Here is a 27,502-nt window from a genome sequence, read left to right on the forward strand (position 1 = left end):
ATACACACACACACAGGCTCACGACAACGTTGTGACATCATAATGTACCAGTTTACATCATAGCATACCTCTTAGCCAATAGCAGTGGCAGATTTAAATTAGAATACAGTGCAGAGTTTTTACCTGACAACGGCACAACACTGCCAGTTTTAGGCAGAATATTTAAATTTTAACTAAGATGCACTGAAGTGCCAAATTATTGACGACACGTGTCTGCAGCACGATTAGACACACATTTATTTAGTTTATCAGTAAAAAAAGTTTATTTGGGGGTGACTTGCTCTTTAAGCAACTGCATTGGTATCAGTTCCTGGTATTGGCAACAATACCAGTATCATATCGGTGCATCCCTAAAATAAAGTACTTGTATTATGTTCCATCCCGTCACTAAGTTAACTGAAGCGGGGCGTACGTGCAATTTTTTGTACTGTTTTGAGACGACTTTCCTAATAAAGTTTTACAAGTTTTATGTCGCGCTTCGTGTAGCATACAGGAGGTAGCGAGAGTTGATTAACAGCTATCGACCAGCTCCCAATCAGCAATCGTGCAGTCACACAAACATCAGGCATGTCCCTCGTGAGAGTATCATACTGTAATAGCGCTCCAACCCTAAAGTACCAGAACCACGCACACAGCGCATGTGCCAACACGGCTCGCCAGCCATTCTCCTATCACCATACTTCATTTATTTCTATTTTTACACTTTTTTTCTGCACACAATGTCAAGGATTGTCAAGAAAGTGTGTTTGTCAAATGAAGCCAATCCCAACACATTGTTTACTTCCTTTTTTATCTTCTCCAACCCCTAAAAACCCCTGCATGTCATTCTATGGCAAGCCTGAAGGACAACAGACATCAATCACACAGCAACCAATACGAGTTTTCAGACTTAAAAGGTCTGACGTGTTGCTACCAGACGTACAGGGTGGGTCGCATCTGAGCCTTGGGTCGTACAGTGTGTGAACGTGACTCGTGAGCTTTGTCTTGCGAGGAAGTTGTACGGTTTGGGATGGAGCTGAATACTACGAGTGAAAAAGTCACACAATGTATGCCTGGCTTTAAACAAGTCATGACAGTAATTCACTTTTACAATGTAGTTTTCTTGCTGTGATTAACTTTTTTTTTGTTGGTAAAAATAAATCACTAAAAAATCTACTTAAGGTGGCGACTTTACAAAAACAAGTCAAATTCCCTGTAGAGAGAAAATAAATTGACAGGAAAAGATTTTAAAGATGTTTATGCACACATTCAGAGCGACCTAAACACTTATCATTCTTTCTGAACTGGTTGCCTCAAACAAGCACACAAAAGCAAGAGAATAATGAAGGTCATGGTTCAGTAGGTCAGGATGAGGCTGCACGTGTTTCTGGGTAAAAACAAAAAGAAATTTGAAAGAAAATACATCTGCATTTCTCCACTTTCTATATAAATGGATGTTAATGAGCCAGACGGTAACAAACATCCAGTTACCAAATGTTGCTCAGGTGTTTGAAAGCTTTTGTTTAGCGACAGTCATCACATGTAGACCAAACTCCTTTTTTAGACACTAAAAAAAGCAGATGTCTCACTTTTGTTGCAACACGCCTTTAACATGACTCTTTATTGGTCCTACAATAAGGAACAAAGAGAAACCATGATGTTTTCAATTAAATGAGGCGCTACATTTCTAAAGAGAAGGACATCTCAACTCTTCTGTTATTTTAGGGCTGATCCATACAAACACATACATCTGCATGAGCTGCAGATTTCTTCTTCCTGTTTTCAGTGTGATGTGCGACCAATCCTGTGACGACAGCTTTGAAAGAATCGTAAAACCAGTTGGAGAACCTGTTTTAGAGAACGTTTTGTTGCCATACCTGTACGAGCACACACATTACGTTGGAGTCCATTGTCTGTTATGGACAGGTGTGGTTTTTCCACAGGAACATGTCTACCAGGCAAAAAAAAAAGATGCTGACGAGAAGTTGCATGACACTGATCTGCAGATTTACTAAATGCTTATTTTTACGACAAACAATGTTGGCATCAGAACATTTTGTTGCTCAAAAGTCAAAGGCATGCAATGACAGTGTGTGTGTGTGTGTGTGTGTGTGTGTGTGAGCAAATTATCTCTTATTCTTATTTCTTATCATGTTATCTCATAAATCATTTTTAAGACATGTCAGGGGTGGATCTAAAAGGAGGCAACAGCGCCCCCCCCCCCCCCCCCCTACTGTGGAGCCTTGGCCCCCCAGCTGCCCCCCTCCTGTACTTTTATCCTTGTGCCTTAAACTAATCTAAAAATGAAGAATAAAATCAGTCCTGTGCAGTAATGTAACTTACTTTTCTGATCTCGTTGTCTGTATTTTTTTGTGTGACTTCAATTTTTTTTTTCATTTAAACACAAAATTTCTTCTCAGACCGTGTAAAGCTCAGCAGTTCAGATTGGGCCAGACAGGAAATCAAACATGGGAGCAGTGTAAACCCTCTGCAAATTTTCAACATGAAGACATCTACATATTTCCTATTGCTGTCATTACACGGCAGAGGTAAGAAGAATGCAAATAAACTACAGATCTTTCAGAAACATGTTGCCATCTTTCTCCTTGCTTTTCATTGCGCTAACTGGCAAAATCACGGGTGATCAATTCTCCGGTGTTTTTGTGATTCAAGATGGCCATGGTTGCTAATTGCTTCAGGGGTTGACGTCACACTATCCCGTAATGCACCACAACGCACCATACTGGCAGGAGACAAATGTAAACAAGCCAGCCAGCTGACCAACAGTTTTCCACTTTTCAGAAAATGGTTGACTCGTGTTGTGCTCCAGTATGCACAAACCACCGCGGTCAGGTTAAAGACGAAGCCTTTTGTCATATTCCGAAAGACCCAGCTCAGACTGCGATCACAAAAAACAAACGGAAACCTGGAACCCGTTGCTCAATGTGCAGTGGTCATTTAATTTCTGGTAACTTCACCCGTACATGTGACTCAAAGATTAATTTCCTCTCTTTCTTGGTTATGCTGCCATAATCTGAACACATGAGAGCAGCACTGCCCTGTCCAGCTGTGCAATTACAACTGCCCAAGGTTTTAGGAGGGTTCATTCAATCTTTGTGGATTATTCACCTGTAAAAAAATCAGCCATGAAATAACTTTCTGCTGTGAAGTGACTCATTAGCCAGCTTCCTGGCTAACATATCATAGCATACACTAGCATCCTGTTATGGCTGGCTACTTAGCTTTGTTGTAACGATAAAAAATCCCTGTGTTTTAAACTCCACTGCAGAATCTCAGCCACAAATCCTAATACAGTCCAGACTTTTGAAGGCCGGTGAAAGAAAACTGATTAGACAATTACATTTGTCGGGTGATTCGGTAGACCTGCACTGTGTGCCACCTGATCTATTATTTCAAAAAGTACACCCGAAGCTACATTTGGATCACTTATCTGTTGTCCCTGAAGTTTTGTGATGCTATTGATCTTCACTGCTTTTCTAAAGTGGTTGTTATTCTTCTCTTCTTCTTGTTTGCGTTATCCTGCCCACACAGCACCGCAAACAAACCTAGTCACGTGACATCAGGAGCTCTATAAGAGAGATAATATTGTTTAACAACAACTTTTAAAGACACTGAGATGATATACTCAAGAGCTGCACACTCAGTGACATCTCTGCCTGAAACTTTACCACCAAGGATTGATGTCAACACTGTCTGGTCACAAAATATCTCATTAACCATCGGACACATTTTCAGGAAACTTTCATAAAATAAAAAGTGAATGCACATCTAGATGTGATTCACTTGTCAAGTTAATCTGATTTAAAACAGTTGCAACAGCTAATCAAAAAATTCAAACGCAAAAATGACTAAAACTCAGTCAGTTATTAAGATACTGAGCAAACCTTTTTTCTGGTGGTCATTGAATGTCATTCACATTCAAAGACAAGTCATTGGAATATTCTGTGTGATTGAACATTTTGTTAATTGCGAGATTTGTCATTTCTCAACGTATGAATTTTTAGTTTGAAACTCTTGTCTTTTTACGTTAATACTTCAAAGGGAACCTAAAACTCACTTTTTGCATGCTGTTGTGCTGCCGTGTGGGTCTCTACTGCCTCTAAACACTCCAAACATGAAGAAATCTGTCCATTTGCTTTCTGTCAGTGTTTGGTTTTAGGAACTATGTGCCTAAATTAGGCTGTTTCTAAAAGTCCCTTTTTGTGATGTCACAAATGAACAAAATAGAATAAAACCACCTCTTATGTGCAAGAAAGAGCTGCTGCTGGAGGAGAAGTAGCTCTACTCAGTGTCTCAAATATCTGAGCTTCTCAGCTTACAGCAGCCTGAGCAGGGAATGGGTGGGCGTGGCCAGTTCCAACTTATTTTCTTAAAGTGACAGAGTCCTTAAACGGCTCCTTCTGAATGGTGCTAAAACTATCAAGAATAAAACTTTGAAATAACTTTATGAGAAAACATGTTTTATAGACCATATAACTATTATAACTTAATAAAAAGTTGATTACATGTCCCCTAAATCATTTGTGTTCTTAAAGCCTTTGCATTTCTTACCCTGCACACATAAACTGGCTTACTGTGTTATTCATGAATCCCCTCTCCTCTTCTGTTCTCCCCCTCCTGTTTTCAGTCATCTGTGTTGGAGTATTTTACGGTAAGCCTGGGCCCCCTGCCATGACATGGGTAGTAAATTGATAACAGGACTTGTGGAGCTGAGTCAACACTCAAAGCAGGACAGAAGGATTTTTTCAATTTTTAGGGGGAGAGGGTGAGGAAATCCTGGCAAATATGAACTTTTACTGTAAGACGCAGCTCCAGTCTGCATGCTGAGACATAAAGGGGCAGTTTTTCAGCGTGCCTTGTCTCATCACATCACCTAAAAATGATTAACTTCCGTTGTTAACATAAAAGAAAGTGGAAGGTTGCCATAAACAGCGCTAGGAGAGGGTTTGTTGATACGGGAAATTACAACTGAGGTAAACCATGTGTTAGGAGAGGAGAAGGGAGGGGAGACAAGAGGGGAAAACATTAAATGAGTCACTCCAGTTTATGCACACACACACACACACACACACACACACACACACACACACACACACACACACACACACACACACACACACACACACACACACACACACACACACACACACACACACACACACACACTCCCTCTCTCTCTCTCTCTCTACTTTCCCACTTTTTCACCCTTTCTTTATGTGTGATTTATTTTCCTGCCTTATTTTGCAAAAAAAAAGAAAAGAAACACAAAACATTATTTTCCGGGCAGACTGTTTCTTCTCTCCTCATACACAGACCCATGTTCACTACTAGATGTTTATTCACATCCTGAGCAGAATGGTTTGCTGCTCAAATAACTTCCCAATAAGATTCAGGCTCATAATCTGGCAAACACACAATGACTCGGTTTCTTGTCTAGGGGCAGCAATGGAGATGAAGGGATGTATTGTTGGGATGCAGCAACCCGATGCATGTGAGAATGCAAAATGCACACGCATCTTGTTCATGAATATGCATTGGTTGAAGATGTTTGCATCCATATGCACGGATGTATTCTCCTCAAAAATGTTCACAATAGAGAAAAAAAGAACCAGACCCTGCAAAGTGGGTCATGCTACCAATCCTGTATAAGTGTGGGTGTTGTTCATAATGAATAATTGAGTAAAGAGGGAGTTTTGCAACTTTTCCTCTGGAGATTTTAGTCGTATATAGTCTGAGTTCACATGGAAACGGGAGATTTGTTTAGTTGGTCTTCCAGGAAATGCTCCACTGTTAGCACTTCTAGTTTGGTGAAAAGAACATCTTCTGATAGCTTTCATGTTAAAGTTTAACATCAGTTGGAGGCAAGATGATGCCCATTCAGGCATGTTTAAGCTATTCAAAGCATTTTAATGAATTTGATCAAATAGCATCAAATTTCAGTGTTTCATTTTACACCCTGCAGCTAAGCGAGGACAACGATGTGGTTTTGTGGTAAAGACAATCATTTGATGCCGCTTGCTAATCATCTCTCTGCACTTCACAGTGGATTGTGTCACCACTCCACCTGAGGCAAAATTCACTGATATACCTCTTTTCTTTCTGAGCTGACAGACTTGACAATACCCTTGCACGGTTTCTTCCCCACCCCTCGAATGCTCAGAGGCTTTCACTTTGTCAGATGATTTCAGGAAATGTCAGTGCAGGGGGAGGGACTTGGGTAATCTCTCAAATGAAAACTTCTTTGTGAGATGAAAAGAGGAAGGAACCTTAGAGCCAGTAAGGAATAGCGTGTTTTGTTTAAATGTTTAAAAATTACAAATAAAAGCTCAAATTCAACATAACACTCTCTTATGATAAAACCTGATATATTTTTGCACTTTCTCCCATACTTCATTCATTGAAATTCCTGTCCTTCAGCTTGGTTTGTGAATGAGGCACTTTGAATTACCATGGAGACGCACTTGAGGCTCTGTGGAGCTTGCATAGAAATGAGAGGTATTAATGAAAGACACAATAAAGGACCCACGTACACTTTTCTCTCTTGTGAGTCCAAAATTAAAAAAAAAGTTCCCACAAAAGTGTATGGGTGTGCATCATTTATACACGGTTTACGCAGTGGTGCGTCCAATAGGAGTTTGTGCGCTGTGGGTGAAAATAGCATAACATTAAATAAACATTCTTATTGGAAAATATTTAATTCTAGATTTCACTGGGAATTATTTTATTTCAGAACTCATGTTCATTTAAAACAAGACGAATTTACATCTGAATGATCCAAAAGTGTGGTGCAAAAGTAATCACAAAATCCATTTACTGTTTAATACGTAGCTGGTAATTTAAAGGTTGAATATATAGAGCATTTCATTAAATTGTTCCGTATTGAAGCTTTAACAGTTGGTTGTGTCTTTGGTTGTGTTTTCAACAAGTGATGATGTAATGAATTTGGATTTTTCTGAGACCGTCCGGTCGTTGCGCCGGTGCAGCAGTAAGGAGCTGACCCTCTAGCCCCTCCCTCCTCTGAGCCTCAGTCGCGCACCAGGGAGAATCTCCACGCGCACATTAGCTGAGTGGAGTTCTTGCAGGTCTGTTCTAAGCCAACTTTCTGTCCAAAACACCTCGTTTTGAAGAAGCCATTGCAGGTGACTGTTTCCACACAAGAGGAAGAAAACTGGACCTTGCTTCTTGTTTTTATTATTATTATTCAAATGGGAATTACGTGCGCGGTTGAAAGTTGGGCTCACTTTTCTACTCGGTGAATGTCGGAGCCGTTTTTCTGGAAACATGCCGGAACGAATAAGTGTTTCGGACTTTGTGGTGCTGACAAACGAGGATTTATCTTCACCTGGAACTTCCAGTTTCCAATCCAAAATGAGCGACTGTCGAAACACGGTCTCAGCGGTGGAAGAGGTGAGGAGACGGGTCAGGGTACTCACCTTTTGTTGTGTTGTTTACCTGTTTACCTTAACAAGCAGTAAAAATGGTTTAATCCACCTGTCCAACCGGCCACGACACTTTCAGGAGCAGTTAAGGCATTATAAGACTATGACACCATTATTACCTTTCACAAACAGGTGTAAACAAATTCACTAGTTATTTTATTGTGATTTTTTTTATGATATGAATTATTTTCTCATCTTCGATGCTACTTTGAGACACTTTTTGCAACATTTATAAAGCATCCCCCTCCAGCATTGTGGTTTTATGATTTGTAGACCGGATCAAATTGATTAATTTATGGATATTGTAGCATGTGGTTATAATAATTAGCTTCTGCTAGTACAAAACCTATTAAAGAACCTCAGATCTTCATCTTCAAGTTTATGACCTAATATCTCTTTTGAAACTACAAAAACGGATAAAATGCCAAAGAAATAAGAGTAGCAATAGACTGAACTTGTACGATTTATTTCCACTAATAGCACATTTTTTCAGCTTTTATGTGAATAAAATTGTAAATATTCTGTTAGGATTTGTTTGATTCCAAGACCCTGAACGCAGCGTTTCATGACCCACAGTGGGGTCCCAACCCCAGCCTTTGGGAGCATTGATCTACACCCCTACCAGGGGATATATTGTTTTCTGACAGCATGACACCTTTTCACATTTAAGGATGCAAGTATGTTGAATAAAACATGGAAATCTCTGAGGTTTTTTTCTAGATGGCTTGTCATTTCACCCCTGGAAGCCAGTACCTGCAGCAGGACACAGAGATAGGACCAGGTGTTTCATCAGCAAACAGAGATATTGGATTTTAATAATGCACAAATGCGTGTGTTGTGCTTGTTCTAGAGGAACTTGCGATTAAAAGCAGAGTACTGCTCTGTAGAACAATTGGTGCATGAACATGTATGATTTCTGCACTCAGGGTTCAGTAAATTGTTCCAGCTTCCAGCGTGCTTTGTCCCAGTTCAGCGAGAAGTACAGGTTACATGGGGCGAACCAGCTGTTCCCAAAGTGTAGGGAAAAGAAGCGTCGCGTGACAACAAACATGGCAGAATCTGACATTGAATTGAGGAAAGAAAAGTGTGCATGTTTGTCCATGTTTGCATGCTCATCTGTGAAGGTTGATTTAAAATTTTTTTTGGTTTGATCTGGTACTTTGACTCAAGGCTTGTTTTCAGGTTTCTGTGAGTTTATGTTTGTTTGGAGCGTCTCCTCCCTTAGCCCCTCAGGCCAAGGGAGGAAACAGAGAGGCTGCCGTGAACTCTGCCATAAAACAAATAATCTAAGTATGCACACAAGCAGGACCTTACTCCTCTGTGTCATTTTTGTGAGAAAGGACGAATTCTTACAGATGGCCAAAGAAGACTAGGTCTAGTTCACTAGGCTATCAGATCTCCTCATCGAAGGTCAATGAGTCAGAATCCGTTTTTTATAAAGACATCGTCCAAAGCAGCAGTCCTTTTTTAACGCACTAGAAAATACCTAACTAGAATATCTGTTTGGGGAGCGTCATGCTGGAATCCTACACATGTGCATCTATATGGGGTTTAATGTTTAGTCTACTGAGCAAGGTTGATTAATGGCCAGGGTAACATGTGGGTATGTGTCTGGGTTAGAAAAAAGACAGTTTAACCCTCACAAACATACCCAAGCTTGTCATTTATTTGTCTAGATTAGAGTCTAATTGGACCATATAAACACATCTAAGTCCTTCAAGGTAAAATAAACAGATCAGTTACACTTGGAGTATTAAACAAGGCCACAGCTAAATCCGACCCTGCCCCTTCGAAACAAAAGCATGCTCATTGTCTAACCCCACATGCAAATTTATTTTAACTAATTTGTTCTGCATCGTTGACACCTAATCAGCCAAGGAGAATCCCTTTTCCTATTACTGCATCTTCACATTATTCATGCTGCCTTTGCATTCAGTAACTCAAACTGGCAGGGATGACTAAATTGACTGAGAGGGATTTAAAACAATCTCACTAGTCTCCGTTGAGTCTACTCAGCGGGTTAATTAAAGCTATTTTAGCTTCAACGTAGGTGGACTGGCGCAAGCATGGCTCTTATTGCAACAAGAAGTCTGTGTGAGGACAAACAGGATGTAGTTTAAAGGCTGATTGCTCTCCTACAGTGTCTGCATCATGTCTATACGGTGAAAAATTCCTTCCAGTCTCTGAAAAAGTGTTGTCTCGACCTGGAGAGATATAGTAATAAAAAAATGCGCTTGCATCATCGGGACCTGTGCATGATGGTGCAAGGCAAGACGACTGTTTGCCTGACTCACACACCGTGAGAAATTTGAGCAGATACTTTTTTAAGTGTGTGAATATGTGTTTTTTCAGCCAGCTTGTAAAATGCATGTTTTATTGTTGAGTGGTTGAATTTCTCATGGATGTCTTTGTGTGATTGCAGTGCCTGGAGATGGACAACACAACTCTGCAGAGGATGAAGAAGCTGCTAAAAGCCATACACACCTCTGGGCTCTGTAAGTGTCAGAAGACTGGCCACGCTGTTGGCTCAGAGCTAAACTGGGAATCACACACAGTGGTCGTGTAAAGCATCATTTAAAATAAAAGGCAGAGATTTGCAATCGTTTAATGTGGCTGTTTGTAGTTTGCTGGGGATAGGGGGCAGTACATACATTTCAGCGTAGTTTTAAACCATATCGCCATGACGCACGGTAAACGTTGTTACCTGTCGAGCAGAAAGCATGCGATCTCGGCACAACTCAGATTTTGATGTTTCCGTAATTTCATCGAGATAATGCAATTTCAATTGTAAATTTCTGGCGCTGTAGTTTCCGGTGTCGGTACAAGATCTGCTCGGGTGCAAAATCGGCTCGGGGTCCGTCGACTGCCGATGACGTCCAAGTAGTTGATTGGCTGAACATGAACCTTACGGAATTACGTAATCACGTTATGTTGTTATCACGTTACGTTGGTCCAGGCAAATCTTTCTGTTGGAAAGATGGACAACTTTTACAAAGAAATCCATCATTACCTCTTTGAAAATACACTTTTAGCATAGAGCTGCATGTATATTAGGGCTGAACGATTAACTGCATGTGCAATTAAATTGCGATGTGACAAAAGGAGATTTTCTAATCGCAAAGGCTGCAATTTGGCAGCGAGTGGTTAGCGCAATGCTAACTTAGGTTAGTGTGTTTAGTGTAGAGTTTAGTTTAGTGTGTTATTACATTTCTTTCTTACTGCCTAAATGTTTTTGAACGTGGTAACATAACTTCCGTAAGCCGTACGTCTAGTGTGACGTCCTTACCAGGCGCAGGACCCCGAGCCGGCCAGAAGGAAACATGGCGTCCCCTGTAGATGCTAGACACACGCACTATGTACTTTAGACCCAATTTTTATGGTTATGTGTTACAAAGCCGTCAATATAACAACTGGACATCATTTTATTCATTGTCAACAACGTTTCAGTGGATATTTCCAGAGATTAACAGGGTGTTTGTCCATATGAATGACAAGAGATGTTAAATGTGGTCTTGCACTCCGTCTGTGATTTTGTATTCTCTTACATTCAGCTACGTGGACTGCGGCGCAGCTTCTCTGTGTCTTACACGCTCCCGGCGGGGATTGAAAATAATAATAATAACTTTATTTTAAAAGCCTTTTCAAACAAAGCACTAAACAGTATGGTATAAAACAGTGTAAAAATCCTGAGGAACAATGTGGCTAAGAACAATATATTAAAAAACAGCAATGCAGGTAAAACCAGATGTATTATAAAAATAAGAACAGATTAAACATAGTAACTCTCAGAGCATGCCTACCCAAAATCTTGAGGTCAACTTTTCCACACCGGTTCACGAAAGGAACCCTTTGGAACCTGTGCGCCTAGGTAGGTCATAAGAAACCTCAATGCCGCTGTAGCGCCAGTCAAGCACCCGGTGTAAATTGGGGGTCGGTACGTGAAGAAATAGTCTTGCAGTGTGTAATTTATGCCTTTGAATGACAAATGAAAAACCCATAAATAATAGTGAACCTGACAGTGGTCTAAAGGTTTGTAACATAGCATTGCTTTAACGGTGACATTTTGGACACTGGAGTCAGCTGCTTTGCTCAGACTAGCCGTTAGCTCATCAGTCTTGTAGGATGTAAACACTATTTTTCCTAACAGGCTTCTCAGATATCTAACTAATAAAGGTACGGTGGTACTTAAGTATAGCTTTTACACACTTTGAAATAATGAAAATGCTCCTTTAAGTTTGGTCCAATTAGTCAAACAAAGATTTAACATTTTTGTAAAAAAAAAATGCATAAGTTTGTAACTGGTGGAGCTTGAGTTTGTAGCTGTGTTTATGAGACAGGGACCAGGTAGGTGATTGTGTTTGTAGACGATACAGAAAGAGGATTTTGTCATATTTGTGTTGAGGTAATGTAATTTTGACAACAGCACCAACAAGCAAAGTTAGATTTTCCTCCAGGTTTGTGTGTTTCATGCAGCTCCTTAACACGGTTAACTCAGAATTTTGCAAAAAATCAGCCAGATGTACAGAATTAACTAACCAGTTACATCTTTGTTCCATTGTGAATCCCTTTTTGTCTCCTTTACCTCTTCCTGTGTATCTATGGGTCATATATGAGTCGTATGGGTCTATCTCGGTATTACGGTGAATGGAGCCTTAGTTCTTCCTCACTCATTATGTTTCTGGATCTCTTAACTACTCCTGAGGTTAACTAGATGGGCGATCTGATGCACAACAGGAACAGACGGACTCATACGCCCACTGCTCCGCCTGCTCCCGATAGCCTCATAATGTGTCACACATGCAAAAACACCACTTTGTGAGGAATTCTCTCATTTTGTTTTCTATTCCAGTAAATTGTAAGTACAAGTGTTCTGCCAGCATGTGGTGGCAGTGTGTGTTCTAGGTCTAGGAGACCAGCTTGGAGAGTAGAGTTTCTCTGGTGGCATCTGGCTGTTAAAGGTCAGCTGTAAAACCAACCTCTGACTCAGCGATGACTCAGCTACTTGTTTGCATCTTGTGTGTTAGGATTTAATTTTCTAAGCTGCCGCGATAGTTCTGCGTTTTTGTTAACATGGAATGTTTAATGTTCTCTGGTTGTTGTACAGGTTGATCCGTTATGCTCAAGGGCAAGGGTTCTCAATTATCCTGACACACACACACACACACACACACACTCACACACACACACACACACACACACACACACACACACACACACACACACACACACACACACACACACACACACACACACACACACACACACACACACACACACACACACACACACACACACACACACACATCTGAGATGGTAGCAGATTCCTGGCCTGGGGCCTCATTTATCAAGCGTTCGTTGAAACTGTCCTATATTCCCTCTTACGACCGAAATTTAGAATGTGTGTACGAACAGTCAACAGACTGATTTATGAAACATGCAGTGACCTCCCCTACGCACGTTCCTCCACAGTCGTCTGATGATAAATCCCACCTCTGCGTACTCAGGTGCTCGTGTCCATTTGCCATCATTTACATAGAGAAACGCCCTCAATTAACCATATTTGGTCACGCTACATCCTCAGCACATGAGGAAATTCCCTGTATTTTTTATTCTTTTTTTTTCAACAAAAAAAAAAGAAAACTTTATTGACAGCAAGATCAAAACACTAGCTGCCGAAGCGCTAAAGAACTCAACAAGTTGCAGAGGTTATAAACGCGGTTTGGACAGAGAAGTTTCTGTCAGAAATAAATAGGGCTGGGCAATAAATCGAAAATTTATCGTTATCGAAATGTCTGACTCTTATCGAGATAAATTTTCCCATGTCAATAAATTTGATAGTAAAAAAATGAAAAGATGTGTGTAGGTTGGCAACATTCATGTCCCTTGAAGAAGCTGTACCACCTTGAGTCACGTAGAAGTGTGACTCAACGTAGTACATGTGACAGCCCCATCTAGTGGACATTTTTTGTTTCTGCGCATACCTGTAGTTCTCGTCCATTTGTCGTTATCAAGGTAAAATCCTCAATATATCGTGATATTGATTTTAGGCCATATCGCCCAGCTCTAGAAATAAATAAAAACGAATATGATAAATCATGGAGTAACGGGTCGTTAAGAAGTCATTCTGTGTGAAGTTAGTTTTATTTGGAAATGTTGTTTGAGAGCTCAGTCTCTTCTGAGCTGTCATTCACTCTGGTTGGTATGATCGGGGAGCAGAGGAGGTTCTGGGGGCTTCTCGTAGTTGTAAACTAAAATATGAACTTGAATCGGATTCGTTGCTCTGCAAAGGATCCCAAATCACAGCACAGCTGTGTGTCTTTTATTGATTTTAGCACCAATTATGCGAAAAAGCCGTTTTTCAACCGACATGATTACATACTGGATAAATAAAATTTGTGGATGAGAAACACATTTAGATGACTGAGACATTTGGTATTGCGCTTCCCCGTTCTGCCACTAGATGCATGTGTGTATGCACGGTCAGAGATGTCCTTAAATTTAGAAACGTTTCTACGCACAAGTACAAAATGATAAATACCACACAACGCGTAGAATTGTTCCTACGCATTAAATACGCACAGATGTGTGCGTAAGTACGTTTGATAAATGAGGCCCCTGACCTGAGTTATTGTCCCAGTCATTCTCTAATTCTCTCCCACCAAACCATTCACCGTTCAGCTAGGGGTTAGCAGTTAGCATTTTGGTTGTACTCATTGCCCTGACCCATCCACCTGTGGTTTTAACGTTGGAATGGTGACCGTTTGAATAAGAAATCTATCTGAAAATACACTCCAGAACTGGTGGTGGTTGAACAAGCAGTCTGTGAAATCACATTCTGGCTTGTTTTTTTTGTGTGTGTTACTGAAGATTAAGTCCAACCATTTCTCCCGATATTTCAGGAAGACTGGACATGGATCTAGTATCTCTTGCCTTCGTTGGTTGTAGGCATTATTTAAAGTGCAGGCTAGATAAGAAGAAAAATCACTTCTTCAGAACTGGGGAGCTTAAACTCCCTGCTAGCTACACGGAGAGACTGGGTGTCAGTGTTTACAGTCTGGGGAAGAGGGGTCTGGTTTTGAGACTCCCTGGATGTGGAGGAGCGGGGCATGATAACGTAACAATTGTCCATCCAGGCTTCTGCAGCCGCTGAGCAGACCAGCAGAGGATTAGGACAGGAAAATGTTAGCCTAGAAATCTAGACAGACAGTAGCTGAAGCTACATTTTTTTTCTGTGCATGTCGGTCTAGTGACATTCTGTTTACCATAACATGGTCAAAAGCTTCAAAAAGTGGATTTTGAATGATATAGGACAAACTGCTGTTTGTGCTGTTAATATTTTCATGGAACTAAACAAACTTCTAACTTGCAAAGTAGGGATGGGTACCGAATTCGGTACTTTTTAAGGTACTGACCGAATTCCACAGTACCGACCGAGCACCAATTCACTTCATTTGAAACGGTGCCTCGTTTCGGTACCCGTCCTTCACAACGAGAACTTGCCTAGACAGCTGCGCATGCGCAATAGCGTTATGTCATCGGTCGCTGCGAGCGAGTTGTAAACAGAGCAGCTCCGGTAGGTAAATAAAATGTTTAAGATAACGTTAGCTTGATTTGTCATTTTCCGTTTCACTAATGGTGCGTTCGCTTTCTCCTCGGAACTCCGAAATTCCGACTAGAAGAACATGAACACGCGCTCTAAAGTTTGGCTTCACTTTACTAAATGCGACGGGTGATTGGGTGAAGATGAAACCAGTGACAACGATTTAAGTGTGAGGCATCATCGTTTTAATCTGCTCCAGCAGTTAAATAAACTGTTTAAGATAATGTTAGCTTGATATGTTAGCTTCCTATGCCACCATTGTTATCATCTAATGGTGCGTTGGCTGTCTCCTCGGAAATTCTAACTTCCCAGTAGGAAAAATCAATTGAAAAAGGACGGCAAAAGGAATGAAGATACACAGTAAATTTAGTTCACAGTAAAGATGTTTGCTTCAGTTTAATTATCAACTTATAAAACTACAAGGAAGATGTTAAAATACAAACAGGTGTATGTTATTTATTGTGATATTGATCAAATATGGTTATATATTGAGAAAAATATATATTTAATTATAAAAGAGAATTAAAAATATTAAACACTCAAAAGAATTGAAAATTGGTACCGTTAAGTACCGGTATCGATTCGTAGGTACCGGGAATTAGTACCGGATCGATTCAAATGTCAAAGGTACCCATCCCTAAGGTCCTGACCCTGAAAGCCAAAGAAAATCTCCTGCACCATAAGGGGCATAAACCCAAGCTAATTCATCCCATATGTCTGTCCTGTTGACATATTCCCGAGGCAATGGGGCGAGTGTGTCTGACTCTGTCTGATTTCTTCACTTATAACCAAAGTCTGAGTCATTTTTATTATTGGCTGCATTTATACTCACACTCCTTTCTGGTTGTTTTATTTCAGCCCATGTGGAAAACAAGGAGCAGTATATTGAGATTCTGGAGATCTTTGGGAATAGCCACCTGACCCAGGACAACAATGAAATATCCACTGGCTTCCTCAACTTGGCTGTGTTTACCAGAGAGGTCACGGCTCTCTTCAAAAATCTGGTGAGGAAAAGAAGAATGCTGGTAAAATGGCATTAAGTAAGACTCACGAGAGTGAGGGGTTCATAACCAAGAAGACAAAAAGCTCCAAAATTAAATCATAGTGAAATCTGAACTTGTGCCGTGCACCTTTTCACCCCAGCTAGTCCGGAACCTTCCCACTGATGGTCTCTATGGTGATGATAATTCATCCCAGACCTGCACGTGTGAGTCATCACACACACACATTCACCGTACGACACACACACTTCCTCCAGATCATCCATCAGAGCCTCACAGCTGAAAAAAGGACTTAGAGATGGGAAAGTGGACCCAAAAGACCAAAACAAGAGTTCTGTAAAGAAGTATTTGTTTAAATCAGCCTTGTCCAGCGCTGTGTGCATAGAAGCATCAGATTTTTATGTGTTGACAGTGGGAGCTGGCATTTCCCTGTGCAAGAACTATTATCAAAAGGTTAACTAAAAGTTTGGATGCCAACCAAAACAATCCCAATGGGCCCCTGTGTCAATATGTGCAAGGTTAGCTCTGCAGTCAGCTCCCGGAAATAATGAAACATTATTTATCTTAAAGGGCGGAAAGGAGCTTGACTGTAATTTACCAGAATACCTGGAAAGGCTGCAGTGACATTTAGAAAAAAAAAACATCTGGTTACCTGGGAACTAATGGAGGGGATTACTGATTAATGCTGTCTACATGACAGGATTTGGGATCATCCTGATTATGATTCACTAGCAGTGATTCCACTATTGACCCTTTGCACGTGACGTCACACCACTCATGAGACCGCCGCCTTCGCCATGATGGATGGCAAAAAGACTGTTTACACCCATTGAAACTCGAGTGAAGCTAGTCAAAATAAGCCAGTTTGTAGCCTTTTATCGCTTTTATTTAGTTGAATTGACAGTAAAATGGTTTTAGCTTGCTGCGTGGTTGGCTGCACTAAGAGACAAGGATGTAAACTCAACTCGTTTTGTTTTTTTTAATAACTTTGATGGAGACTGAGGACGGAGATGAACTGCAGCGATCAATCGAGCGGACTAGCAGCTCTCAGATTTGCAGCGAACATGTTTTTACCGGGTAAGATTAACGTTCATTTATTTCACGAGGAAGACGGGGACAGGGATAAATGTGATGTGTTTATACAAGTTATTGATAATCCTTATGGATGGGTATTTCACCGTGGAGGCTGCGCGCCGTCCACTGTAGTGTAAAGCGAGACAATTATTGACAATATTAAAGCTCCGATGTATGATTACGTGTGTTAAAATTACGTTATTTATTTATATGAGCGTCGCCGTTCAGAGATCTTCTCATTCCGGTGTGAGAGCAGCAGCTGAACCCGGTAACACCACCAGCAACAGAAGCTAGTAGGGATCCGGACTTTTTAAAAATCAGCTTTGGTGTAAAGTGATACGCTGTTTACAACATAAAGTTATAAATCCAGAGGGGTGAATTTAGGCAAAATCAGCAACATGTTTACATCGGTGAACAGCTGCAGAGAGAACGTAAGCTAACGTTGGTAAGCTAGTTAACATACTGCTCTCTATGAGCCCCGCTAGATGCGCTACTTCTTCTGATAACTGAACTGGGCATGAACTAGTTGAAGGAATGCTGGAGGAGTTTTGTTTTTGTTTTGATCGCAAAAACAATTTCAGGCTCTACTTTTCCCTTTGTTTACTACTCGTGTCGCTCACTGTTTACATGCTTTTGCCTCCACCATGGTGGACCCACGTGATAAGGTGACGTTGGTGCAAAGGGTCAATAGGCAATTTCTGGGAGGGAGGAAGGTGACGGGGAAAATACGCTGACCTGGTTCCCTCAGTCGTGTTTTTAATTGAAAATCAGTCCTTCCAGGACTTTGCTAAGACGTCAGCTTATGCCAACCATTTGAACAACAAAATAAAAAAATTGTTCTGTCAAAGTTCGCCATTTCTGGGGGACTGGTAGCAGGCGCGTTGCAAGCTTTTCAAAAGTGTGGGGGATGTTGTCTGTGCCTAAAATAATTTCATGTGATTCATCTTGTTAGTTTAATTTCCATAATAGCTGAGCAGGTGCAGATTTTAGACGCGTCACGCATGTCTCCGTTTTAAACATGTTTAAACTGTTCAGAATACAAATCCAGGCTCTGTCTCGTTAGATTGGTGTAACTAAAGTTTGTACTGAATGAAAGTGCATGAAACCGCGTTGAAAAGGTAAGAAAAGGATCAGATCGTTTCCCCCTCATTTACTGTCAGCGCAGTGCGCATGGCTCTGGGGTTAATCAAGTTTAATTGTGTCTCTTTGCAACAATCTTCACAAGAAGGCAAAACAGTCAAATGGCAGGTTACAGATATTTCCATTTGACTGTTTATTTTGACGGATAAAATCAAGGATGTTGGTTGTTTTGAAAGAATTACACTGATGCGCACACAGATGAGCTGACATTTCAATCGTTACGCACATCGGGAGGTAACTAAATTAATCAAGAAAAGATTCCCATCAGAACATCAGAGCTTTATACTGGACACTGTGCTCAGCGCGGATCGGAGCGCACACGGTGGACAGTGACCTGAAGATCTGTAGAGGGGAGTGCAGCGCAGCGCAGAACCACGGCGCATGCGGCAAGATTTCCTCCCACTGAAGCGGTCTGGAAGCCCGGTCTCTCTGAGGGATGTGTCACTTGGAAAAATGTCCTCTGATTATGAAACTTTGGCTGAATAGCGTTTGTTCCCGTCTCCAATATGGAGACGCATGACACATCCAGTCTGAGGCAGAATAGCCTTTTCAGCTCAGAAAGCACCTGTAGAGACATTTGATCACACACAAAGTTTATGTGGAGCAGAAGCGGTCGGGCCACGGCAGGTGAAACGTTCCTAGCCTACATGAAGTGAAATTGTTTAATTGTAACATTAATATGTTACTGGACACGCTGGTCTGGTTGGTTAGACCAGTATTTGAAGCAGAAAACATTCACAAACGCGCGCGCATACACACACACACAAATTAAAATAATGCTGATAGAGTGGAGAAGACAGGTGATGGTTTACGTATTTAAATGATGATCAGGCTGATGTAAAATGCAATCTCCATCCACATCCAGACAGAATTATCCTCTATTCTTTATTTGCTCTGCTCTTGTCTGGGCTGATGTAGCTGACGGTGCGCGCCTAGCGGCTGTGATACACACTTTACGCATTTGGAGAGGTGGGCTGGATGCTTTGCTTTTACTAAGATAGAATTTTTTTTTAATGTCGGAGATTTTCCCCCATGAATAACCGTAAAAACTACCGATGTGCATGCACCCTTATGAAAGAGTCCTACGTGGAGAGGTACATATTAGAAGTGCAGGTAATGCATTCTGGTGCCGGTCCACTTAACGCACGGGTGTAGACTAAATATTAATGAAAAATGAATGAACATTAAATAGTGAGTTTTCACTTTATATTTTAGAAATAAAAATGATGGGGGAACACATGACGTCTTTTTAAATGAATTTTTCTAGCGCGACTTGCCTGCTTCACTTAAGTCACTGCTTATTAAGGTCCGTCCAATATTACCGTGGCCACCCAAAAATGAAAACCTGGCACCGCGCCTGTTATAAACCTCTGAAAATTGTTGTTCTTCACTTTATCAAACTCAGACTTTGTACAGCTAATGTCAAGATGTAAAACTACGAATTCAGTCGAGCTCTTCCCTCCCTCCCTTTCCTGTTCCTCCTCGAAACCCGACAGCCGATGTTGGGTTTCAAGGAGAAACAGGAGAGGGAGGGGAAGAAGGAGATGAGGCAAAGAAGAAGAAGAAGAAAATATCATTTCTATAGCGCCTCAAGATAAAAATCACAAGGCGCTTCACAAAAACAAAAAATGTAAAAATATAAAAAAGAATTTAGAAAATGGCTAAAAATATATTTAAAATGAGCAAGAAATAGACAATTGTGATTAAAAAAATTTTAAGAAAGAGAGAGAGTGAATAGGAAAGAGGGAAATCAGTGGATCCTGAGGAAGTTGGAATAGAGCAGAATAAAGAGAGAGTGGTGAAGAAGTCATACAAAAGCCAGCTTGAACAGGTAAGTCTTCAGCTGCTTTTTAAAGGAGACCACTGAGTCCACTGATCTCAGGCTTAGGGGGAGAGAGGTCCAGAGTCTGGGGGCCACAGCAGCAAATGATCTGTCACCTTTGGTCTTTAGCCTGGTGCGCTGCACAACCAGTAGGCTTTGATCACTGGACCTCAGAGACCTGCTGGGGGTGTAGGGACTAAGAAGATCACCAATGTAAGATGGTGCTTGTCCATGTAAGGCCCTATAGACCAGAACCAGGATCTTGAAATGAACCCTGAAGTTGACTGGCAGCCAATGAAGCTGGAGGAGAAGCGGGGTGAGTGTGATGTAGAGAAACCAGACAAGTGTGGAGGTGAGCAAAACAGCTGGAAAAGTGTGGGTGTTGAAACCCCCACATCCTCCACGGGTGTGACGCCCATGACTGGGAGAGCTGTGTGAAATAAAAAGTCGCGTTCAGTCATCAGAAGATTCACGGATTTTGACGGCGCTTTGTGAGGAACCCATAAAGCGGTGTAAATTATGGCGTCGAGAGTAGGCGTAGACCAATATATTAGACCAATCTCTGGCTGGTCCTGCGACTTATACTCCGGAGCGACTTATATACCAAATTATGTATACAGCGCTGTTGTGGGCCGGGCGGCTCTGACCCAGGAATGAACTCTCTCCGCCTGCTGGGAGGGTTTGAAACACCGCCATCCTCTGCTGGACACCGTAGTGCGCTGCTGCGCCCTGATTGTTTATTCTGTTATTGTTACCGGTACTTGTCTTGCAATGTGAAATGCTTGGTGTCAGATTTTGTAAGAAAAAAAAAATCCCCCAAAAATGAAACTTATAGTCCAATGTGACTTATATATATGTTTTTTTCTTCTTCATTATACATTATATTTCATATTTTATGGCTGGTGCGACTTATACTCCGGAAAATACGGTACCATTTTTTATATACGGTATAGGCATTGGCAAAGCTGTCAGGCACATGCACAAGCAACTCAGAGCTACTGCAAAATTTCATTTAAACATACATTTATGTTCCTGAAAAACATCTGCATAATAAAGGCTCTAAAACATTATTTTCAACCCCAATTTTTTTAAATATTATTCACCGGTTTTGAGTATTTCATACTTGGTGAGTTAATTGATTTGTTGGATTAAATTTAGTTAGATGTCTGATTTAAATACTCAGCAGTTGGTTAAATTAAATGATCAAAAACTGATTCACATTAAGAAATTTTATGCATCAACTGATGTTGTTGGTGGTATTTTAGCATTCAAATAAGATGAAAAACACCTAGAAACCGTTTGTGACAATCGGCAGCACAGATCGGTACCGGCTATTGAAAAAAAAGATGTTGGTCAACTTCTAGTTTAGAAATGGTGATTTTAAAGCAACATCAACACTGTTTATTTTCTTTTCCGTCCATTCTGCTTCAACAGCTTGCAGATGTAATTTCTCACTGAGTTACAACCAGTCAGCATGAGTTAACCACAAGTCCCACCCGCGTAAACACTCCAGTTCAGGTACTCGGTTGGTCCCTTAAATGGCCTGGTAAGTGGTCCTTCTGGGACGGCCAGTGAGATGGAGACCTGCGTCTACTGGGAAGGTTTGGTAAAATTACCTGGAAATCCCAGTAGTAACCATTTGATCTCCGGTAACAAGTTTGTGTTATTTCCATTCAAACCTGAATGCTTTACTGTAAACTAACTCATTCACGAGATTGCATCACATCCAAAACCTGTGCGCTGTAATTTCCAGAATTCTTTTTTGATGTATCACAAGTTCAGAACATCTGCACCACCATGTTTTGGGGATTGCTAATTCTCATTCCCAGAAACATAAGACCATTTAAGCCATGCAGTGGAGTGCACTAAATTAGTTTAACATAAGACATACTATGCATGATTGAGTGGAAAATGCAATTTTTGTGATGTCATGTGGAAGCTTTGATATTTCTTCTGTCATTTTGAAGCTTTTTTTTACATATTTTAGGTGCAAAACCTCAACAACATCATGGCGTTTCCTCTGGAGAACGTGCTGAAGTCTGAACTCCGGGATGGTAGGCTAGTGAGTATGACATACCTTGATGCAAAAACACCCTGGTGGACAATTATACCATTGTTTTGTGGATTATACTTGCCCAAAAAATTAAATCTAACCTTTATTTTCCCCCTAAGTAGATAATGCTGTCTGTCTGGGTTGTAGTCACTGTTGAATCTGCTGAGATTTGGGATGATAGGAGGTTATTTATGCAGATTAAGTGTGATTGAAACTAAGCTGCATTCTAACTGCGAAGTTATCCATCTTGCTCAGTATATGGTTTTCTTGATTTGCCAACAGAGCAGTAATAACACACTAATGCATTTGTAAGCTCCCGTCGCTGCTCTGTCTTTAAGGAGCCCATTCTTTTTGGCTTCATTATTACTGTGAGAGTTGGCAAAGTGCCACTAAAATCCAGTCCAGGCAGCCAGACGGGACACAAGTTACCCTAATAAGAATTATAATCATCTTTGTGCTGTAACTGTTTCTCTTCCTTCACAGGAGCTCAAGAAAAATATGGAGAAGAGATGGAAAGATTACGACATAAAATTGTAAATAAGATTTTTTTTTACCAGTAACATTTGATTCTCTTGTTTTACTTTGAGACCTGAAATATTAGACAGATGTACCGGTAATTACTTTAGGAGCAGGAGCTGCTGTAAGTTAATATGGCAATTCTGTGTTACATTGCTATGAAATGTAGCCGACGCACCTGCACTTTACAGATAAATAATTAGATCCTTAAAATATGGTTTAAAGTGTTTCATCTTATTATAAGGAAGCTACACCTCTTTTCCGGGTCTTTCCTCCAGTCTTTTATTTTGAAGAAGGATAATACTTGATTTAAAGGGGTCCTAGAACATTAGATGGTATATGAATTTCTGTTGAGGTTCACAATGGCCTAGGAGCTCTGATAAATGGCTAAATATAACCTCACAATAAAACCTTGCAATAGAAAGACCGGTTTATCTCGTTCACTGAATATTAAACAAGCTTCATGCTGATCAGCCAGTGTACCCTGATGACTGTATGACAGTGCCTTAAAGCTGCTTTCCTCTTTTAGAAATTACGTATGATTTGTCAGAAATCCGTAAAAGTGATTATCTTATCATGTACTGTGATATAATATAAGCAATGCGTCTTTTTTTATTAATTTTTTTGCTAAGCACGCCCCCTGCCCGGCAGAGCTCCGTGCAATAGGAAACTGAGCGCCAACCAGAACTAACCAATAGTGTTAGACTACCGCTTAGACGCTTCACATTTAAGGAATATACTCGTAAAATACTCGTAAAACAACGTGTTTTAGCTCAGTTTGTCGGCTACAGAAGCACATTTATAAACAGAAATGTGAAGTCGCCATCTTAAAAAAAAACAGAGGAACAGCGGTTTTGTGTGATACGCCAGTCAGCCACTAGATGGTGCCATCGGATAAGAGAAATACTCCAGAAAGAAGCTTTAAGCTAGAAACTCTGTGTACAGCCGTGTACGGTTTCTCGATAACTCAATAGACAAGCTATGGATCTATCAAGTGTTCTGGACATTCCCAGTACATTCTTGAACGTTACTTTTGTGCTCTAACATTCTTTGTTTTTCTCATTGGCAGTAACGTGGAGTAGATTTACTCTCAGGTGTAGCATCAAAGCGTCTGCTTTTAATGTCACGCCTGATTCTTAAGACTTTATTGTTAGTGTTTTTTAATGCTTGTAATTCCGATCAGACACGGAGACAGAGGTGAAAGAGAAAGGAAAAGACAAAAAGGGGGGGGGGGGGGCACAAAAACAATTAATCAATGATGAGCAAGAGTCTGCTTCTAGACCTGCAGAAGGAGAAAAAAATAAGGGACACACAACAATACAACAGGAGCAAACCATCACTGCGTCAAACGATGAGGAAATATAAAATCAACATTGTTTTACTGAACAATCACGATAATAAATCACAGTGTATTAAGTGCCAACCACAGCCTTAAGACATGTGTTAAACGTGCCCAAGTCCATACTCATGAGAACACCATGTGAGCACCTGTGTGCGTACCTGTGCTTGTATATATAAGGTTTCTCTATAGGAGCGTCCAATAGAGAGTGTGAGGGACCACAGATCTGCCCCCAAAGATACGTAGGAGATGGAAGGAGCTCCAAGTCTCAGAGATCCAGGAGCTGCCCCAGAGCGCAGAGACCCCAGGGAGACTGCGATCAGAAATGCCCCTGCCCCCTCGAGAGGCGCAGAGGATTGCCCCGGGGGGCCACAACCAGCAGCCAGCAGAGTCCCGGGGAATATCAGCGGCAAGCCCACAGGCCCGCCCGCAGCCTCCCACCCCCAAGCCGGCTGAGCCCGGAACCCAGCGACCCGGGACCCAGGGGCGACCAGCCCCGCCAGGGACCCTACAGAGCCCAGGGACTCAGATCCCACCAGAAAGCCACCGGGATCGATCAGGCAAACGCCAAAAATCTTAAACCCCCTGACCCGGGAGCCGCGAACACTCAGGCAGACCAAGGCACCACACTCCACACCTAGCGTGGCAGGGGGAGGGGAGGCGAAGATGTATAGCAGCAAAAGAAGTCCCAGGAGAGGGGAGGAGTCAAAGGCCCCACCTGACATATACAGTCATACACAAACACAGTCACACACTCCCTCCCTCATGCTCTCACATGCACATACAACCTAAGACTTACAAAAATGCACGCCAGACATCCACTCATGCTCCCTATACACACCCTATTCACTCTGGTCTCGGTACTGCTGCACATGGGTTACAACCATCACCGGTTTACAGAGTTTGACCCTTTCTGCTGGGGTGCTAATGAGCATCCCCCACCCAACGTCGAGCAAAGCAACCCACCACCTCAGACCCCAGCCAGACGGCCAGATCCCCCTCCTTGCCTCCAGCCCCGGAAAGCCAAGCGACAACAGAGGTGTGCTAAGTCCCCTAGTGTTCCTCCGCCTGCTCCAATACTGTGTTGGTGCGTGTTGATGAGGTGTATTCGTGGCTGTGGTGAGCGGGCAGTGCAGGCATCATCTGGCCTACACCAGCTCATGCCACCACACCACCCCTCTTCCCCCCACAGCCCTCTGTGTCTTAAGTGCAGTTTAAAATTGGAAGTGGGCACTGGCACTTGGGATGAGGCTGCCAAATGCCATTGAATGTGCTCACTCCCAAGTGTGTTTGGGGTCCATACATGCACCCCCAGACTTGTCCACCCCCCAAGGTCCTATGTGCATGTTTGTGTGATGATGTGAGGGAGCAGGAGGAGAAAAATGTATGGGTATGGGGAGGAATGGCTTGATGGCCTAAGCCCTCCAGGGAGCCAGCTCCCCCACTGGCCCCAATAGGCACCTCTGTTGCCAAAATGCCACCCAGGGCATGGAGACCCCCCAGCCCATCTCACCAGGGCCCAAAGCAGCAGCATCGCAGAGCTCCACGGAGTCCGAGGGAACCAAGGCAGCCCCACTGCAGCAGAATATCTACCCTGCATTTGCACAGCTTCCAGAATATATAAGACATAGGACATCCAGGTAAGGTTGGGTCCTCCCCCTCCTGGACATCCCCCTCCCCGTGATGGGACAGCAGAGGAGCCATGGTCTACCCGAGGCCCCTGAGCCCGGGTCAGGCACTGCCGCATGTTCCCGCCTTCTTCCCGGCAGCATACATGTCAGGACCTGACCCCCTAGGCCCCGCCTAGATCCCCATACGGGGCCACACCCCAAGCCCCCAGGCCCCCAGGCCCCCACCCAGACCTACTCAGGGACCACCATACTTAAGGTGCTTATGTTGTGAAATACCAACTTTGCCCAGAACAAGCCTTTTCTCCGTAGCCATTACTACATTACACATTTACATAAGAAAGCAGGTCGTAGACAGTTCAGACTTTATGATATGCTACATTAAACACGCCAAGCCCCCTATATTCAATAACAACAACAAGGTCAATATGGTTTTGATATCTGGGACCACTTTCAGAATAACTTTCTAATAGTTCATGAGAATTAATCAGACAGTTGGGGGAGGGCATGAAAAGAAGTCTTTTATCTTATTTCTGTGTGGATCCTGCTTCCTCTACCAGAGGGAAGCTGGAAAAAGAGAGGAAAGAGAAGACCAAACAGCTGGGCCTGATCAGGACTGAGGTGGGATCAGATGGGGGGGAGGACATGGAGCGCGAGAGAAGAATCTTCCAGCTGCAAATGTGTGAGGTGAGGGGATCAAAGCCAGTCAAAATACAAAAGTCCTCTCCAGTTCTTTTAATACTTGAAGTTGTCTTTTCTAGTTCACCTGGGTGGTCTGCCTTGTGGTTTCTGTTCATCGCCATCCCCGCTTTTAATCTCCAGAGTGATTTAAAAGACCTTTTATAAAGCTAAACAAAGGATTTGATTTAAATGCATCAGTCTCAGAAGAGTTGTAGTAGAACTTTTTTTAAATATTTAAGATAAACCTCAAATTAAAAGCAGAATATGCGTGCTAAAATGTGTAGTTGATAACTCTACTGAAGGTTTTGTTCCTCACAGGTTAAGTTCAACTGCTTCACTTATGTCAGGATAAATAAATAGATCAAATCCTGCTGTTCAGACCAAACAAAGAGGCCATAGAATGGAATTTCCACTTGCTGCATCCCGATCCATCTTGTCAGACTTTCCTCTTCCCTCTGCTTTCACATACTTTGCTGCTTTAACCACAGAGACAGATGTAGATGCTATATATAATATTTCTGTTTTAGTGAAGTTGGTTTCACTCACCAAAGTGCATTGACCTCCTAGGCCCTAGGGTGCTGAAATCAGAAATGCATACATAACAGGATATTTTAAACTGAATCTAAACGTTTTTCTGCTTATAAATGAGCTTTGATGGGTCTTCATGATCTGCTTTTAACTTTCGGTGTTTCAGTATCTCTTGAAGATCCAGGAGCTGAAGGTACGAAAGGGTCCTGATCTTCTGCAAAGCCTCATCAAATACTTCCAGGCCCAGGTCAGGTCAGTCTCGACCAAACGTAACACCAATCATCAGAAATGGGTGTAAAATGTTCTCGCTGACATCAAAGCATATGGGTGCAGTTTGAGGTCGGTCGGGTATTCTAGCTCTACTTAAGGCTGTCTGCTCATGTTTTTTAACCATTTACCCATTTTATTCATGCCAAAGTTTTAATGTGGGAACAGAGTAGCTTACACAGTGTCAGCATGTGATGTATTTTTGCTGCTGAGTGTGTTTGGAGTCGTCCCATCATGACTCAGCGTTTTTTTCTGCTCTCAGTTTCTTTCAGGACGGGCTGAAAGCCGCAGAGAATCTCATTCCCTTCATTGACAAACTTGCTTCCTCCGTTCACACGGTAAGTAGCTGCTTCCGCGGGGCTTTTTCTTTTCCTTCGGTTTTCTTTATGCACTCAAGTGGTTAAAAGAGCTTTT

General features: G+C 41.9%; 1 protein-coding gene across 1 annotated transcript in view; it reads left to right on the forward strand.

The window, feature by feature from the left end:
• The first annotated feature begins 7,063 nt into the window (after positions 1-7,063).
• Positions 7,064-27,502, forward strand: part of asap3 (ArfGAP with SH3 domain, ankyrin repeat and PH domain 3) — a 28,765-nt gene continuing 8,326 nt past the window's right edge. Inside the window, exons 1-8 of the mRNA XM_015969875.3 lie at positions 7,064-7,407; positions 9,862-9,934; positions 15,898-16,043; positions 22,064-22,138; positions 22,613-22,662; positions 26,173-26,299; positions 26,988-27,073; positions 27,351-27,426. Of these exons, the coding sequence (XP_015825361.3) occupies positions 7,282-7,407; positions 9,862-9,934; positions 15,898-16,043; positions 22,064-22,138; positions 22,613-22,662; positions 26,173-26,299; positions 26,988-27,073; positions 27,351-27,426 (759 nt within the window). The 5' untranslated portion in view covers positions 7,064-7,281. The remainder of the gene's footprint in view (positions 7,408-9,861; positions 9,935-15,897; positions 16,044-22,063; positions 22,139-22,612; positions 22,663-26,172; positions 26,300-26,987; positions 27,074-27,350; positions 27,427-27,502) is intronic.

Source organism: Nothobranchius furzeri, chromosome 18, assembly GCF_043380555.1.
Source record: "Nothobranchius furzeri strain GRZ-AD chromosome 18, NfurGRZ-RIMD1, whole genome shotgun sequence".
Classification (NCBI taxonomy): Eukaryota; Metazoa; Chordata; class Actinopteri; order Cyprinodontiformes; family Nothobranchiidae; genus Nothobranchius; species Nothobranchius furzeri.